This window comes from Saccostrea echinata, unplaced genomic scaffold (genome assembly GCF_033153115.1).
Source record: "Saccostrea echinata isolate AGI-Se365-2 ecotype Australia unplaced genomic scaffold, CSIRO_AGI_Sech_v1 ptg000016l, whole genome shotgun sequence".
NCBI lineage: Eukaryota > Metazoa > Mollusca > Bivalvia > Ostreida > Ostreidae > Saccostrea > Saccostrea echinata.
In genome coordinates, this window is record NW_026889765.1 from 28700045 (window position 1) to 28719953 (window position 19909).

The window sequence follows — 19909 nt, forward strand, 5'->3', positions numbered from 1 at the left end:
CACAAGTGCAGAACATCTACAGTGTCAAAATAATGGACCCTGCATGTGTTATATTAACTTAACCGACTATTTTCTTCCTCTTTTTCTCAACAACAAAATAACAAAGTGAAAGTTTAATTAAAATCGACTTACCCAGATGCGACATTTATCAAGTACGCGCTAATTAATGTGTAAATGCAACGCTGAACTCCCCTTGTGAGGTGGAAGTGGAATCGCCCAAGTTTGTTGACATTTGAGAACTTCCTTTCGGCTGTGTATACAACATGTGGATGGCAAAGGAGATATATTTACCCATATGCTGACATAAAATACCGGGTTTGTGGGATCTTTTCTGTCATGGGTGAGTATTTCTACATAAATCGGTTGGTTATTCGAGAATCGCAGACCATGTTAAAAATGTCGAAGCATGACACTCGAGCAATAAACATTAGCTGCTCGGTTCTATACATTTGGCAGTTTCTCCGCTCTGCGTGTTTACATATTATGTTCAGAGGTTGCCATTTACATATCATAGTTAACTTTGTATATGATCTCTTTGTCAACGCAGACATTATTTATAAGGATAAATATCAGTAGATTAGCTTTTGCAAATTACCCAGAAAAATTCAAGATGGCGGATCATTGGAACCCTCATCATCAACATTATCAGACACGAAAAGGCATGCGGCCTACTGAGAAAAGACCTGGTTATAGACGAGTTGGTTATTTCAGACATAAAACATCACACCAGACACCCTGTGTTGGTTGTTGAATATGTGACAGAGGTGAATTTGAAACTAGGGGGAAAATGTAACAGAATATGTGTTAACACAGGGATATAATTAGTTTCATGCTATCTCTTCACAGGAACCTGACCTAGGTCAATATTTATGAGTCACTTCTAAATGCTCCTTTTGTCCAAACCATGTTATACTGAGATAAAATCATTGAAAACTTTCATGTACCTGAGGAATCAGTTCCCTTACAAGTACATAAATGGCAGGTTTACAATGCACCTTTGTATATAGGTATAAATTTTGTGTTCAGATGTATTGTATTTGAAATTGTTGATTATTGACACATGTGCACATATTTCTGGTAGTACATACAGTCATACTAAGCTTCAGTTACACTACATATATAAACAGACAATTGTCATTTAATGCGTTTCATGGCCAATTGTGTATTGACTGGTTAGTCTCACTTAGCTTAATCAATCAACATATTCTTATTTATTAGAAGTATGTTTACACAATGAGAAAGGGTTAATTATTGAATGCATACATAAAGCAAAGAGACACCAAAGATCAACCAAGTCTAAGATTTCCTGTAGAAACATCATGTACATATATGTACTATGATATTAAGTCTATTAGGATTGTCATGAAATCCCCCCCCCCCCTTTCTAATTCTCATGTTTCCTGTGATATCTTTTAAATATTTCAGTAACATTGATGAATCTATAAGCTTTGATGTAGCTGATCACTTTAAACTACTGTTAAACACTTTTTATTCACGAGAACTTTATTTTCGCGTAATTACACGCGATGGTCAGCTTGTGAAAATTTAATTCTTGTGTATACATGTAATTTTTTTTTAGCAAAAAACATATACAGCAAAAACCTCCATTCGTGAAAATTTTGTGTCGCTTATAAATACCAAATACATGTGTATATAACTCGCTAAAATAAGGTGTCGCAAAAATTAAGTGATCTACAGTATTTCACTTCTGTAAAAAAAATACTTTGGGTGTAATAAAATTATTTCATTTGGTGTCAGTTTGGACAATGAGGTACTGATCTTGCTGATACTTATAATAGTAAAGAATTGAAATGGTTTGCATTATTCCCATCCCTCTGAAAAGAAAATGGATGTTTTGAAAGAGAAAAGCAAAAATTTCCAGATACTCCCCATAATTTGAATTATCTACAATATGTAACAAAGAGAACAATCATTTGACGGTCATTCATCAAGTGCCATGTCATTTTCAAATAAAACTATGTGTGACTAAGCTAAATAACCTCAATAAAATGTTGCAACCTAACAATAAATTGTTTATCAACAGATCAGTCAGTGTTAAATTTGTGTTGTGCTTGTATACAACTTGAAAATGAATCAAACATACCAGCTGGGACTTCTCATCCTATCATTTTTAAAAAAAAATTTTAATCAATCTAGTTTTCCTTCTTTCCTCCCAAAAATTGTTAATATTTACACTTTAATATTGTTAAAGTGTGAGAGTAATTTTGAGAAAACAAATTTTATTAACTTAAAAAGGAACTAATTGGGCTTCTAGAATTTTTTTTTTATCTTCTATGGATCATAATTATGAATTCAGGGAGAAATTCAGTGACAACTTGCCCTAAGGGATGAGTATGAAATCATACCCACTTGTCCCTATAAAGATTTTACTTGTTCCTTGTAAAGCCTGCTTTTCACAAAATAATAGAAAAAAATATTAAAGCATGGTTTAGATCTCTTCTCAAACTGTGATCATGGATGTACATTATATGTTCATTTTAATTCAGAGTCGAAGTCTCTTGTCAAATTTTGAAGCACTTTTTATATGTTTGACTTTATCACTGGATATAATCAGAAGAAAATTATCAGTTATTTTAAAAATTTTACTCGCCACCAGGAACAGGCAGATAATGTCATCCACTTATCCTCGGTCGATTTTCACTCGTCCAGGACGAATGGACAGGTGCTTTTTTGCACCCTGAAATTAATAAAAGTGAATTTGCAGTGTGAGAATATTCATGACTGACTTATCAGATGGCCTTCTCAATGTGTTGGATTTCAGATGTGATCAGAGATTCAGAGTAGTATTTGCTCAGTTTAGGTAGTCTTGTTTGCTAGGTTTACTTACTTACTTTACTTTTTTTATGTAGTCCAATCAAGCATCAGGTTATTTAATTGATCACTATCAACATGTGATTAAATCAATTTCCATGCTTGTCACAAGTTTATTAATGAGTGTGTTATAAAAGCTTTAATTATATTATATTTCTTCAATGAATATTTATATTTAGCTTTTGATGTTAAATTTAGCAGAAATAATTCATAAATGAGTAGGTCAGTGTTTGAAGTTCTTCAGATAAATAATTCTTCAGATAGAAAATTTTATTTTTCCTTGCCAATCAGCAGGAGGAGTCAGTAAAATGATTGATGTACATATGTTACAGGTCAGAAATCATCAAAACCGAGAGACTTGGATGGGGAACCTTCCCCCACACCTCGCAAGTCTCCGAAGCGGGGAGGAATGAGGCACCATGAGAGAGCAGAAGTAGCCTCCCCGCTGAGATCAGAGTCCGCTCCCGTTATGGAGCAGAGATCCAGTATAGGGGACTCGCCAAGTCTTCCGAAGAGCAGGTCCTTAAATATGGCGTCTTCTAGCTCGGAACAAGAAACAGACTATGATCAGCAAGACACAGACTATGAGCAAAAGGAAAATGTTCCTCAGACGTGGACAGAAAAATCCATTCCTGATAGTCCCCTAAGAATGAACGGCACTGGCACAGAGCCATTAACACCAAAGACAGTCAATGGAGGTATGCTTCCTCGGGCGGCCTCTACACCAGCAGCCTATGGGATGTTATGTACAGAACAATTACGTAAGTATCACAGATTATTTAGCAGAATGCAGAAACTTGAAAACAAACATCTCACTTGATAAACATGATAAATATCAGATGTTTGTCCAGAAAAACAACATTCTGAGTGACATTCACAGATGCACATGTATTTTGTAATTTTTGAGATAATGATGCATAAAAACTTAAACAACAAAATGTATTCATGAAGGGTAGAGATTTTCATAAATGCCATAGTCACAAAACAGAAAAATAAGTGTTTTTATTGCTCTATTTTTATTTTTTATTATTTTTTTTTTTTACATACCATTATGAAAGGAAAGCTTTCTGCTATTTTCTGGAAATATCTTTGGAAAATATTAAGGACTTGAAAAACATAATATTTTAAAATTTTTTTTGATATACTTATTTTAAAACAAGGATTTGAAATAGAATAGGCATTTCCAAATGAAGTTAAATGTTGTTCAATACTTTGAATTAAATGAGGGTCCATCAAAAACTACATAGCCTTTTGTCATAACTTTTATTTAGCATCATATTATGACCAAATTTGGTAGCAATATTTCAACAATAAATTTTAATAATTTGAATTAAGAAGAACAAATATGATATATTTCAACATGTTCGAAATTATTCAAAAATTAAAACTATAAAAATGGGGTCACAGAGCAGGTCAGAATTAAGCTGTATAATCGCAATACACTATATAGTCTGTAGTCATATCTCTCTAAAATGGCACTAAAACAGAATAAAAATTAAGCACTCAAATGTGTATGGTTGTATCATTTCATTTGCCATGTGATGTTTTATATTGCCTCTTTGAACAGAAATCAATTGCAAAAGACAGGTAGTCCTCATTGAATAGGGAGGAAAAAAATGATGCCTTAGGATGACATGGAGCAGCGGGTAGAAACATAATTTTGTGTTGTACTAGGGAAAACTCCATAAGTAACTCAGAAAATGTTGGAACAAGCAGAAATTTATATCAGACTAGCTTTGTGTGTATGAATAAATGAAACAGGAATTTTTTTGAGTTTTAGAGACTTCTTATTGGCATCCAAAGTAATGGATTATGCATAAAAAAAAGGTTAAAAAAAAACAACTGTAAGTAGCGTTGTGAAATGGGATGTGCACTTCACTGTTGCGGTACTTGTAAAACCAGAGTTACGTTGTTTTAAAAAAAAAATGAAGACATGCATTGACAAACTATCTTGACACTCAAATAACTGTAAGCAAAAGAAAGTGTAAATATTGGTAAAGAAACTTGTTTTAATGATTAGATAAGGCACTGAAGACCGTGACACAGTGTGTGAAATGTAGAGGGGGAGTATTACTGAGAATCTGTCGTGACATTTTATATTTGACGTAAATTAACAGGAGTGCTCTGTGGTGACAAAACGTTGATTTTAAAATAATGTAATGTGAATTCCGTCTGATCAAATGAAATGAAACTGCACAGGTCAACATGATCAAAATAAGGTTTTTACATGTGATAGTAGGTTTATTTTAAATTTCTTAAAAATGATATGTGCCATTTTCTAGGTATTTTTTACAGATGTATCATGTTAATGGAGCAGACAAAATTAAACTTTGAAATGATTGATTGATACTCCACTAAATAAAATTAACTACAACTTGCACAATAAATGGTAAATTTTTTGTATATTATAATCACTTCATTCAGATATGTTGACTATTTAAATGTAATTGCCAGGATATAATTATCTGATTATTTTAACAAGATTTAAATTATCTTTTGATGTCCTCCATTAACATACAACATTGACAAAATCTATAAGTGATTTTTAATGTGACAGATGGAGGCATTGAATTAGTCAAGGTGTGATGCATAAAGTAATAGTAGCCCCCCCCCCCCCCCAAAAAAAAAAAAAAAAGTAAGAAAAATCAATTTGACTCTGAAATTTTAAAATATTTCATAATTATAGATCAGATTAAAAGAACAAGCTCTGTAAAGAGATTTTTTTAAAATAATCTCAGATAGATATTACCTAATTAATTTCATGTAGAAAAGCCTATGGGTGAAGTATCTTTTTCATTAATTAAAACTAAAGAAATGAGTTTTGGGGGGGAAAAAAGATTTAGTAAAAAGTTCAATAAAAATACTCTTTATAATTTGATGTATAACTGTTTAAAATTTGAAGGTATATCTGTGCAAATTTTAGAGAAAGTAATTTTGAACAGATTTTTCAAGGAGACGTAACATATAATTCATACTCGTCTGAATTAAAGTATTATTGTTTAAAATTTAAACTTTGAAAATTATTTTAATTAATCTCACAAACTAATCTGACATAATAGCTGATATAGATTATTTTTTTCTCTCATAGTCACCTATGGTGATATCCACTCTTCGTCAATGTTTCTAACATCAAGTGGAGAAATTGCAATCTTCCAAGGAGGCTGAAAGTATCAAGAATAAGCTAAATATTGGATATTATTTGGGCTGTAGTCCATTCATGCCAATTTTGTGATATTTTCTAGGGTTTTATGCTTTAGTGTCTGATAATATTTAACTAGTCTTTCAGTCCTCCAAGTTCAAGCAGAAATTTATATCAAACTAGCTCAGTTCAAAATTAAATGAAATGCAACAAAATTGACTGATGTTTGCATAAAATTGGACCCCTGTTTAGGCAGCCACAGGACTTTACATACCTAAATGGTTAAAACATGCTATTAAGAACCACTGAAACACTACACTCTTACTTAATTGTGATACATGTATATACAAGCAATTGACCAAATTCTTCACTATGAAAGTGAATGGTTCTAATAAGTTCAAGACATGTTTGTATGTCACTGCTAACATGCCTTTGTTTTGCAACATTTAATTGCCACCATTATTTAATGTTTAATCTAGGTCCTTGTGACACTTTATTAAGTTTAATTAAGAATATATGTCTCCTCCACATATGATTGCTGTTGCAAATTTCTTGGGTTATCCAGTTGCAAAGATGTGAGTTACTTAAATTGCTAGTTGCAAAATCATTTTTCTGGTTGCAGTTTAGTATGGTCATTTAAGTCACAAGTCACAACTTCTAGCACTGTCTCAATAAGAATTTGTAAGATATTAATCAGCTAGTTGAAATCTTGATTCAGACCCCCCTACCCATTTATTGTCTGTGTTTTCTACTGCTAATTTTAGATTATCTATGTGATACCATGTGGGGTAAATGTGTGGTAATATATTTTCTAGACATAGCCATTTTTGCCTTGCCTGTAACCTTTAACTAATGTAATTTTAATTTGTGTAGATATAAACACAGATTCTGACCAGGACCACACAGATCAAAGTGATGATGAAGCCTTAACACCTGTCAGCCAGGTAAGTGATGATAAAGGTTAACACCTGTAAGTCAGGTAAGTGATGAGGAAGCCTTACATGCAACACCCGTATATCAGGTAAGTGATGATAAAGGTTAACACCTGTTAGTCAGGTAAGTGATGATAAAGGTTAAAACCTGTCAGCCAGGTTAGTAATGATAAAGGTTAACACCTGTTAGTGAGATAAGTGATGATGAAGCTTAACAGCCATCAGTCAGGTAAGCAATGATGAAGTCTTACACTGGTAAGTGATGATGAAGTCTTAACACCCATTAAATAGGTAAGTGATGATAAAAGTTAACATGTTTTAGTAAGATAAGTGATGATGAAGCCTTACATGGAACACATGTCTGTCAAGTAAGTGATGTTGTAGTCCTAACACCTATCAGGTAAGTGATGATGAAGTCTCTTTACCTGTCAGTCAGGATAGTGATGATGAAATTTTAACACCTGTCAGCCAGGTAAGTGACAGTGACAAAGTTTTAACACCTGTCAGTTAGGAAAGTGTGATAGGGATTTGACATCTGTTTGTAAGGTTAGTGAAGATAACCTCTATTTGCAGTGATTAGTAAGGAATGTGATAGAGATTTCACATCTGATAGTGTTAGTAAGGTTAGTTTGGTTAGGAGGAAGTTTGGTTCACCCTCTATCAGAAATGCGATGATTTGGGTGATGATAATGATAAAGTAGGGGCTTCAGCTTATTAAGTTGGTGTTGAAGAAACTGAATGATGTATATCAAGTTAGTGCTAATTCGAGAAAATCGTAATATTTTATAGTAAGTCATTTAGTCAGGTAAGCTAAACCCAATATGATACTTGAACTCATTCATAAATGTTTCTGTATTAGATTTCTGAATTAAATTTTTACCATTCTTTGAAACTTGTGATTACCAGATTTATTTTTTCTGACATCTCCCTCTCCCTTTTATGCAATTGAAGACTGTCAACTGCATTCTCAATTAAAAACAAATCAAATCATATGACATAGTATATTGAATTATGTGGCATTTCCATGGTATAAAAGTATTTATGAAATTATTTACAAGCATATAAATCAATGCTTTGCCTCCAATTTAGATTACTGAGTAATTTTACTTCAATATATCAGTCTCATTGATTCATCTGTTCCACTAAAGGATATGACAAAGATTAATTCAAGTAGGTGTGGAGTTGATACTGGACAAAATGGCACCAGATTATAATTGGTTACCATGGAGATTTTAGTGACTTTGTAAGGTGATAGCATTGATTATAATCCAGGGGACAAGATATATTCTCTTGCTTGGAATTTTTCTTTTGGTCATTTTGATTTTTACAATATGTACTAGTTATGGAGTTGTAAATGGATTGATTTTCATTATTTATTTGACAAATAATGACAGGAATACATGTAGGAAGTCCCAAATAAGGCTCCAATTAAAACTTTACCGTTTGAATATGACTCTATCAAATTTGTATGAATTCTAATAGATTAAACTCTGAGAAAATTATGTCTTGTATATACATCTGAGTTATTTTGCATTTTTTTTTTTTTTTTTTTTTTGCATCATGAATTCATTATGCCATTCTATTACTTTGGCTCTGTGACAGAATACTTTTTTTTTTGGAAAAAAAAATTAAATTACAGGTTATATTTAATGAAAATATCCACTTTCACAAAATTAAGTATAAGATATTATATAAAATGTAAATTACTTTGAAAAATTGTTACATGTAATTTTCTGTCACACATATGTGACTTATGTATAAAAGAAAAGAATCACAAGGAAACATGCAGAACGAATAGGTTTTATCATAAGCTTGGTTTAATTTGGATGTTTAAAGAATTTTTACCATACTCCAAGGACAAAATAAATAAATGAACAAAATAAGCCATTGCCAACCATAGTAAACAAAAGATGGGAGTTCTGTATTGTGTTTTAAAAGAACTGTTACAGGAGAAGGCAGTAATGGGGACTTTATATTCATAGTGTGAAGGGTGTGGAGGTACTCACACTTAGGTAACACGTGAATAAGCATAACTCTAAACAAGTTCACACTGTTCAATTCTGTCATGAATTGCTGTCACGAATGACCTTTTTGTAGTTACATTAAAATGTAAACTTTTATAAAAGGAGATGGTGGATTTAATAATCTGGGAGTACTTGGCTGAATGTAACATGTGCTAGGGTCTATATTACACATCAGCATATAATAATGCTATCTTGATAGTGTTTCCCATTTTACAAGTATTTTAATCTCAAAATTCTTTTTTTTTTTGTCTGAAAAATCTTCAGAAAGAGAGAGAGTGTATTCCATGAATAAGTATTACTGGTATATGTATTTACCTTTAATTGTCCATAGATCACAAGTCCACCTTCATTTGTGTAGGGGCTGCCAGTAGAACAAACCAACAGGAATAGACTTTCCTGTATTTATTATTTTTTATTTACTGTGTTGCAATGTTTATTCTCCAACACACAACAGTTTATCTGACATATATTTAGAAAAATAACATGTCAATTTGAATATGAGTCATCATTTTTGAAAGATATAATAGGAACAATTTGTGTCTAATGATGGTTTTATGGTTTTAATAGGACTACTATGAAAAGAAGGCAGTTCTAGACTATGGAAAGTTTTACAATACTAGTTACCTGGGTGAAGGGAAGAGCAACTACCTGAAGAAGGCCCCCCTAAATCCCCGCCAGGAACACACCTCCCCCCACTTCCACCGGCCAGTCAACTTCTCTTACTCTAGGGACAAACCAGAATTTTTGAAACCCAAGAAAAGTTGGTTTATTTTGTATTCATCTGTAAGACTACTTCTCAGATTAAATGAAAATGTTGTTAGTGTAAGAATACTTTTTAAATTATATGTTTGCATGTATTTAAATTAGCATACAGATGGTAGCTTGAAACGCACCTAAATATGATTTAATACTGTTAAAATGAGTATATTTAAAAATGTTTTTTCATATAATTCATAATCATGATAACCTCAGCTAATTTCCTTAAAACTGCAATGAAGATATGTTGTCCAAATTTTGACTTAAGTCACACTGTGTTGTGTCAAGGTTTTGTATGATTTCAAAAATTCCATAGAAACTAACTCTAAATATCTCAACAGATAAATTTTTTAACTATGTGTTAGAATATAAAACCAGTACTTTAAGGTCATTTGATGTGCACTAAACCTCAGTCATGGAACAAAACACCTTTTAAATTGCCAAGTGTATACAGTTCAAAACAGAACATTCTGTGTGTATCATTGAAATATGGTTTTCTCTATGGTAAACGTCTATCTTTAAGTATTTCATTAAAACTTGAGAGAAAGTAATCTCAGAAATCTACAATTTATTGGGGGACTTCTCTTATTTTTATGTTTTTAGCTCACCTGAGCTGAAAGCTCAAGTGAGCTTTTCTGATCACCCGTTGTCCGTCGTCCGTCCGTCCGTCTGTCCATCCGTCCGTCTGTCCATCCGTCTGTAAACTTTTCACATTTTCGACTTCTTCTCAAGAACCACTGGGCCAATTTTAACCAAACTTGGTACAAAGCAACCTTGGGTAAAGGGGAGTTTAATTTTTTAAAATGAAGGGCCAAGTCCCCTTCAAAGGGGAGATAATCAAGAAAATACAAAAATTGGGTAGGGACATTAAAAAATCTTCTTCTCAAGAACCACTGGGCCAGAAAAGCTGAAACTTATCTGGAAGCATCCTGGGGTAGTGTAGATTCTAAATTGTTCAAATCATGACCCCCTGGGGTAGGGCGGGGGCCACAATAGGGAATCCAAGTTTTACATTGAAATATGTAGTAAAAATCTTTAAAAATCTTCTTCTCAAGAACCACTGGACCTGAAAAGCTGAAACTTACTTGGAAGCATGCTGAGGTAGTGTAGATTCTGAATTATTCAAATCATGACCCCCGGGGGTAGGGCGGGGACACAATAGGGAATCCAAGTTTTACATTGAAATATATAGGAAAAATCTTTAAATATCTTCTTCTCAAGAACCACTGGGTCTGAAAAGATGAAACTTACGTGGAAGCATCCTGGGGTAGTGTAGATTCTAAATTGTTCAAATCATGACCCCCGGGGTAGGGCAGGGCCACAGTAGGGAATTCAAGTTTTACATTGAAATATGTAGTAAAAATCTTTAAAAATCTTCTTCTTAAGAACCACTGGGCCAGAAAAGCTGAAACTTACTTCGAAGCATCCTGGGGTAGTGTAGATTCCAATTGTTCAAATAATGACCCCTGGGGATAGGGCGGGGCCACAATAAGTACTACGGGGGGGGGGGGGGGGGGGGGGGGGGAGAGAAATCAGGTGAAAAACAGCAAGGCCAAACTTACTCAGGTGAGTACTGTGGCCCATGGGCCTCTTGTTTTATGTGTACTAAAAGCCTTTTGTTTATAAAGAAAAAAAAAGGAATGCTTTTTAAACTGTGAAAGCCTTGTCACTACTCAGTGTTAGATTTCAACAGATTTTTCTAACCACCTGGTGTGATATATGTTTTACCAACAACTTTAATATCTTTTAACACGTTTTTTTCCAGGTGGTATGGCTGCCTTAGGTAAGTGTGATCATTCAGTAAAGCAAAATGTTTCTTCAGTAATCATCCCTTGCAAAACCAAGCCCCTGTTAATGTTATTGCTTTTTTTTCACCACCAGCTACTGGCACGAAAGTGGTGGTAAAGCGAACGAGGCGGGTTTCCTCTTCCTCTGAGCTCCGGAATGAGGAGGCTGTGAGGATGAGCATGTTCCCCGCTGCCAAGCCCCCACCCCCCAATGAGATCACCAAGATAGAAAGAGAGGACTGGCCTGGACCTCCATGTCCAGCGGCCATTCTACCAGAAATATGTAAGATTTCAGAGAAAAAAATGATTTAGTACTAGAAAAGCATATGACCCATTTTATCAGGGGTTGTGATCATATTAAACAATTACAAACAAAGAACATGTATCAATGATTTTTTGATTATATAGTGAGACAGCGACGTAAAAGTCGCGGTGAAACAGATGAAGAGGATGAAGAAATGCCCCCAGAGGACCCTAAAATTACCAAAGAAATAGAGGAACTCTCCAAATTTAAAGACCAGTCTGGTATAGGCAAAATTATATATAAAGAACTGGAGGAAAAGCGAGCACATCCTGTGAAGGCTTTAGATCCATGGAAAGCTTCTAGAGTGCCAAGTGCTGATCATGAACCTCGATACAGCACACGGTACCAGTCCCCAATGTTTGCCTGTAAGTGTAAACTAAACAGCACACAAAATCAGTAGCCTGTATGATATTGATTCCTAAAGTTTGTCTGGAAGTTTGATTTATGATATACAATGTACGCTTACAAAACAACCCTCAAAATCAGCAAATCTCTCTTTCAGAAAGAGAGTAAACATTACAAAAATTAATATGGCATGTTATTTTCATCAATACTAATTAACTTTGCTCTCAACTTTTCAATTTCTCAACTAACAAACAAGCAGATACTCTGTTTACTATGTTTGACTCATTGTATTATGATAGTTTTTTTTTCTTCCTGTCGCATGCTCAGTTGACATCTCTGTTTTGGTGAATATATGTTCTAGTTTTTTGAAACCTATCTTGGATGACTTACAGCCCAAGGTTACCTACAAGTACTGGTATTCAGGTACGTACAGTTTTATTATTGTACCTACATTTTTGCTGTTTGACAGATCTATTTGATTTTGCAGCTCCCTCTAGATTCCTGGATCGACCACGTCGGTATTGGGATGATAGTGATATATCACGAGGCTATAGAACCATGTCCACACATCCAGGTACAGGCATTTGATTGAGGATTTACACTTAATCTTTGGCAAATGCAAACTTCATTGATAATGTTGTTGAGATTCAGAGAGGTGTTTTGATGGTTTGCTTTAATGTTAAGAACAATTCTTTCTTTCAGTACGAAGAACTAGTTATTCTCTCACTCCAAGGGCTGCCACTCTTCCTGTTTCGGGCACTTTTGGAGGTCATCTTAGCTATGTGAGTAATAAGTGCCATCTTATTCTTTTTTCCACCCTTATTTATATAAGATGTATAAATTCAGAGCATTTCAGTAATTTTGAAATTAAAATTCAGCTCATAAAATATGATCAACTTGCAATTGAAATATTAGGTCACCAGAGTCACTCAAGTGACCTATTGCTCTTTGTTTTTGTCTGCTGTCCTGTGCAAACATTAGATCATTTTCAACTTCTCTGAAACCACTGAACCGATTTCATCCAGTTTTGGCATATAGCATTTATGGGTGAAGAGGAACAAAAATTTACAAGTAATTTACATGTGAAATATGAAATCCCAAGCATAACTTTAAAGTTATGGCCAAGGTTAAAGTTTTTCAAAAGTAGGTCGAACTCCAAGGTCAAAGGGTCAAAATTGTTGGTACCCAATGGAAGGTCTTGCCACAAGGATTATACCAGTGAAATATGAAAGCCCTAGCACTCACTGTTCAAAAGTTATGGCCAAATTTAAAGTTTCTCAAAAGTAGGTCTAACTCAAAGGTTAAGGTCAAAGGTTCAAAATTGTTGGTACCCGAAGAAAGTTGGTGTCACAAGGAATACATGTGAAATGTGAAAGCCATAGTTTCAATCGTTCAAAACTTATGGGCAAGGTTTAAGTTTTTGCGTACTAACAGACAAACCGTATTGATAGCATTGGCAGATAGGGGCACGTTTCTGAGTTTTTGCTGATTACCAAATTAATTATTTTGTTAATCCATGATCATACTTTTTCTCTTGTTTTTCAAGTTTCAGTTTATTTTGTGCTATCAAATAATTATTAATCATTCCATAGATCCTTTACAAGGTTGTATTATACTCAGTGACTGTAAAGGCCCTTGGGCCTCTTGTTTTTGTAAGGACCCAGGAAAGCATGACATATTTATATGAAAAATTTTTGCATATAACTTTCAGAGATACTATGATTTTGAAGATCTGGGATCCAGGAGTCATCCTTCAGCAAGTAAGTCTACAAATCAGACCTAGCAAGTCAGACCCAAAGTCTCAAACCCTATAATTCAACAAAGTCAAATCCCATAAGTCACAGTAGTCAAAATCCTTAAGTCAACTTGGTCAAACTTCATAAGTCACTTAGTCAGACCCAATAAGTCATCTTGACTCAATAAGTCAATCCATGAGTCAACTTGGTCAGACCTCATAAGTCAATCAGACCCCACAAGTCATTTTAGACCCGATTAGTGAACTTAGACCCCAGAGGTCATCTTAGACCCTTAAAGTCATCTGGCCAGACTCTATAAGTCACACAGACCTCATACATGTAAGTAACCATTGTCAGTTACCCAAAGTCAGTCACTCTAAATCTCGTTTATCACCATTACTCAACATATATTGGACCTCACACGTCAACCTTGTTGCTTACTTGCATTTTATCTAGTTAAGAGTGTTTGAACATTTTAAACTTCATGCTAACTTAAGTCTTTACATTTATTTTGTGTATCTTCCAACTGTTTTCTCCTTGATAAATCAGAGAAATTTAAGTGTGTTAATTTTTCAATGTTTGCAACTGAATGTGAATTTCTTCAGGTGAAAGCTCAAGTGCCTAATATGCATGTCAATTTCCTGGATTATTGTGTCTGACATCAATCGGCTGGGACTATGGAAATTAACATGGAATGCTTCTTGTATTTATTTTACAATACAGCATTTTTAATCTTTATTTACATTTTTATTTGACACATAAATGTAAATATAAGGAATTACTGTTTAGTTTGTTGGGTATACCAGGGACATTTATGACAGTTGGAAAGATGGGATAAAAAATATGCAAAACGGGTTTCGTCGCTTATGCAAATTATCCCACATTTCCACTGTCATTGATGCCCTGGCATACCCGACAGACTAGACAGTGATTCCTTGAATCAATATTACATTTTTCTTTTCTTTTTAGCTCACCTGAGCTGAAAGCTCAAGTGAGCTTTTCTGATCACCTGTTGTCCGGCGTCCGTCCGTCTGTCTGTCTGTCCGTCTGTAAACTTTTCACATTTTCAACTTCTTCTCAAGAACCACTGAGCCAATTTTAACCAAAGTTGGTACAGAGCATCCTTGGGTGAAGGGGAGTTTAAATTGTTAAAATGAAGGGCCAACCCCCCTTACAAGGGGAGATAATCAAGAAAAGACAAAAATTGGGTGGGGTCATTAAAAAATCTTCTTCTCAAGAACCACTGGGCCAGAAAAGCTGAAACTTATGTGGAAGCATCCTTGGGTAGTTTTGATTCTAAATTGTTCAAATCATAGCCCCTGGGGTAGGGTGGGGGCCACAATAGAGAATCAAAGTTTTACATTGAAATATATAGGCAAAATCTGTGAAAATCTTCTTCTCAAGAACCACTGGGCCAGAAAAGCTGAAACTTATGTGGAAGCATCCTTGGGTAGTGTAGATTCTAAGTTGTTCAAAACATGGCCCCTGGGGGTAGGGCGGCGCCACAATAGAGAATCAAAGTTTTACATTGAAATATATAGGCAAAATCTTTGAAAATCTTCTTCTCAAGAACCACTGGGCCAGAAAAGCTGAAACTTATGTGGAAGCATCCTTGGGTAGTGTAGATTCTAAATTGTTCAGATCATAGCCCCTGGGGGTAGGGTGGGGCCACAATAGGGAATCAAAGTTTTACATTGAAATATATAGGCAAAATCTGTGAAAATCTTCTCAAGAACCACTGGGCCAGAAAAGCTGAAACTTATGTGGAAGCATCCTTGGGTAGTGTAGATTCTAAGTTGTTCAAAGCATGGCCCCCGGGGGTAGGGGGGCACCACAATAAGGAATCAAAGTTTTACATTGAAATATATAGGCAAAATCTTTGAAAATCTTCTTCTCAAGAACCACTGGGCCAGAAAAGCTGAAACTTATGTGGAAGCATCCTTGGGTAGTGTAGATTCTAAGTTGTTCAATTCATGGCCCCCGGGGGTAGGGCGGAGCCGCAATAAATATTTCAAAGGGGAGGTCTTGTGAAGAACAGCAGGGCCAAAGTAACTCAGGTGAGCGTTGTGGCCAATGGGCCTCTTGTTTGACTTTGTTCTTACTGTTGATTGTTTATATTGGATACAACAGTATATACTTTATTTTCCTGTGGAGGGGAAAGAGATTGTGGTTCTTTCTACTGAACATCAAAGATGATTATAGCTGTGTCACACCAGCTCTAAATGAATACATGTATACTCATTTTAAAACACTTTAACAATTAATACTTTGAAAGTCTTAATTGGGTGTAGAAAAGTTTATAGGTACTATCTTAAATCAGAGCTTACATGACCCTTTTCACTTGGGAATTTTTGTTAATTTTGGAGGAAAAAAGAGTCAATTTTCAATAGGGACTTTATTTATTTACTGTGCATTCATTGGATATTAAGCCTTGTTAATTTTTGGACCACATCATTTTTGTTTGTATCTGCATAATTAATTTTTTGTACTGTGTACTTACTTTTTCAGCTTCTTCTTCCACAGTTAATACAGAGGTATGTCTTAATTCCGTATTTTTACATGGTGTCTGGTATATTGAAAGTTTCTTTCTCGTATTATGGTTATGATGAAAAATTAATGCTTTTATTTTGCAGCAAGAATCTTTTGCGACTTCCAGTATATTAGGAGGCCAAGGTATATCTATAATTTCTCTACAGAGAAGTACGTGGCACACAGAAGCTGACCCCCCGGTAAGTGCTCAATGTTCACCCCCCCACCCCCCCTTTTACCATGTAAAAATTTTGCTGTAATGATGATTTTCCAAAAGAAATCTAAATAAACATGGAAATGTGAACAATTTCAGCATCCCTTGGAGAGAAAAATTTGACAAATATATATGGAAAAATAACTATTAACATGAAAACTTTTAATGGAATAATGAATTCATTCTAGTAAGAGTTATCTCTCTTGTTGGAGGGTTGATGAACCTTAAGCCTAAAAAAAATCAGACATATAATACATGTATGTCTGCATTCTTTCTGTGCTCTGTTTGAAGTACAACTATATGTATGGAAAAGCTGTGCTGTTTTACAGAATGAAGTTGATGGAATGAATTTTTATCCTTTGTTATAATGAATTGTAGATCTATCCATATGATAAGCTGAAGATTAGTAATTTCGACTTGCCTAAAGATGTGGATAGAAATATGCTGGAGGTAAGCTCTCATGACTGGTTCACTGACATCAGATAAAAGTACAGAGAACTAGCTAACTTTTGATAAGAAATCTATAGACCTGTGTGAGCTTTGTATATTGTCTTGCATTCAGAAGAGCAAAGAAAATGTCAAGCAATTACTTTTACTTTTTGAAATGTATATATGTGAATCATAATAATATTGTTTCAAAAAAAAAAATTCAAGTTATGGGAAACAAATTCTGTAATAAAAAATCAAAACTTTTTACTTGTGACCAATAGTCCCATCCTAAAAACTAGTCAATTTGATTGGTTCTCTGTAAAATTTCGATTTTTTGGAAAATTGTTTGATTGGTTCTCTGTAAAATTTGGATGTCTGGAAAATTGTTTGATGGGTTCTCTGTAAAATTTGGATGTTTGGAAAATTGTTTGATTGGTTCTCTGTATAATATGTTTGAAAAATTGTTATACTTCTCCACAAAATCTATCTACCCTCTGTTATCCAAAGTCAGCCAGGCTACTGAAGTAGGCAGTTAAGACAGACATTTCCTTTATCTCAGACTTTTAAATATCAGTACTTGTAAAAAAAATGCCTTCTTATTTTTCCAGATTCATTTACGTCCAGAGGACTTTAATCAACTGTTCAAAATGGATAGGGAACACTTCACAAGACTACCAGAATGGAAGCGTAATGACCTGAAAAGGAAAGCAGACCTATTTTAATTCCTTAGACCAGCATCATCCAAGTGATACAATGCAAGATGTTTTATTAATTTGAAATATGATTTATTTGCTTAAATCATGTTACCTCTGCCTTAGTAGGATATTGTGGATATGTGGCGGTGCTGCATACAACATATCATTGACTTGTTATGTTAGACCGAGTTCGATTTAGTATCTTTGGAGTTACTACAGATCTGTAATGACAGTTGTTGTGTTATTATGATCTGATTTATTCTTGGCCAAACAACAGAACAATCAAGTTTAGACATGTTAGAACTGAGCTTACTGACTGTAGATGGTTTTCGCTTTATAATGTAGTGTAATTATGAAAGTAAATGGGAATTCGTGGTACAGAGTATTGTGCTTAAGCTAATGGAACTACAATTGATGCTGTATTTAACATTGCGATACTGAAATCAAATATGCATATAGTGATTTTTTAGTCTTGGTGATTTTATAAACTGGGTTAGTGATTTTATTAAGTGTTAGTGATTTTTTTTCTTGTTAGTGATCAATAATTATTTTAGAAACATTATTTATGGGTGCTAAGCTTTATACATGTATTTGCTCATGTGGCAGAAGCAGTCAGCAATTCTTGTCAGCTTTGTATTTTAATTTTTTTGTTATTTTCAAAAAAATGAATATAAGAGTTTTATATCATATCATGGTTTCAGAGTCCATAAAATCTAAACATTATGCATTTATTAGGATTATTTCCAGACAATCTGTAGTATTAAATAATACTTTATTTTGAGTGATGGTAATTGCTTATAATAAAGAGAAAACATCTTAGTTTTTTTTTTTTTGCTACAGAGCATAGATTTTGAGACTTTGTTAGGACTTAATGTGTTTATGGCATTATGATATTGTGTAATTTTTTTTTGAGTGATATTGTGGATGATATTACTGTGATTTATATATACAAATCCTTTTTGATTGCTTACTGGATGCAAGTATCTACTGTATGATGTTAATTCTTCTTAATGCATGGGCTGTATAAATTTCCACATCTACTTGCCTAATGTTTTATTTTCCCTAGTTTAAAGGATATATCCACAGCGATTGTGATTCCTTGTGTATAAGTGTGTAAGGCAAAACAAATTCATTTTGTTTTAGGATGATGGTTGTATTTGCAGGTATATGTATCTTGTAAGTTTTAGGCACTTTTTAGTGGTCTGAAAATGGGTAAAAAAGTAAATTCATGGGGCAATATTTTATGTTTAAAACTTTTTTTTGCTTTACATACATGTATATTTTTTTTTCTCTATTGAGTTATTTAATTCCAGTTATTGATGCTTTTACATGGAAAAAATAAATACATGCAGTATTAGGTAATTCATTGGAAATTGTGAATCTTTGATCAGTGTCTCTGATGAATAAAAAAAAAACACCCAAATTGTCTGTTCTCTGTGAAGCTTTTTTTCAAACAAAGCTAGTGGCTGTGTATGATGCTTTGAGGTAATTCAGCCATCCAGCTATAGCAAAACTTTTAAAAACAAAACAACAACAAAACCCCCCCCCCCAGTATTTTACCAATGACAGGGTTTTATATGAGGCCAGTAATATGAGACTTGTGGAACAATGACACAAATACATTTTATGGATATATACATGTATATACTTTTTAGAAATATTTTTTATTGTATGAGACAAAAGACTAAGTAAGATACCGCAACAACAGATTTTGCAGTAAACATTGCCTATGTATTAAAGCTTTTCCTGAGAGATATCCTTTGCCCCTTAGCTTGCTAACATTTACCATCAAATTTACAACTTTAACAAAAGTGACCTTTTTGTTAACAGATAATTTAAAAACTGTTGGATTATTTGGTTTTTTGAGTCGGCTCACAGAGCGACTCATTGGTATCACAGCTGGAAGTGTAAAAATTATCACTCATTCATCTAGGTGATTCATACACCAAATAAGATAGTTCTAGCAAAAAATGCTTTTGTTTGAGTGATTGCTTAAACTTAGAAGGTATAAACAGTATAAAATTTCATAATGTAACATTATTTATGTCTTCAGTTTTTTAAAAGAAAAATTCGATTAAATATCTGTATAATGCATGTACAAATACTGCGTATGAATATACTAGTGTGTGCAAGCATGTTAGGCAGATCTAATCTTCCCATCTGAAGTTTATCATTGACCTATAATAC

The 19909-nt window shown here is 33.9% G+C and overlaps 1 protein-coding gene across 1 annotated transcript; it reads left to right on the forward strand.

Moving 5' to 3' along the window:
- Window positions 1-200: 200 nt before the first annotated feature.
- LOC133188630 (uncharacterized) lies at window positions 201-17866 on the forward strand. The gene is made up of 14 exons (XM_061324129.1): window positions 201-340; window positions 3165-3593; window positions 6845-6915; window positions 9495-9687; window positions 11449-11466; window positions 11565-11753; window positions 11879-12139; window positions 12607-12693; window positions 12822-12901; window positions 13831-13879; window positions 16364-16389; window positions 16489-16584; window positions 16977-17048; window positions 17636-17866. Exons 1-14 carry the CDS (start codon window positions 337-339, stop codon window positions 17747-17749), a joined length of 1689 nt encoding a protein of 562 aa, XP_061180113.1. The 5' UTR covers window positions 201-336; the 3' UTR covers window positions 17750-17866.
- Window positions 17867-19909: the final 2043 nt, after the last annotated feature.

Bases quoted from the DNA above. Each gene is read 5' to 3' on its own strand.
- LOC133188630 (XM_061324129.1), top strand. The intron at 6,916-9,494 runs GTAAGTGATGAT...TGGTTTTAATAG, and splicing joins CCTTAACACCTGTCAGCCAG to GACTACTATGAAAAGAAGGC. The intron at 11,754-11,878 runs GTAAGATTTCAG...TTGATTATATAG, and splicing joins GGCCATTCTACCAGAAATAT to TGAGACAGCGACGTAAAAGT.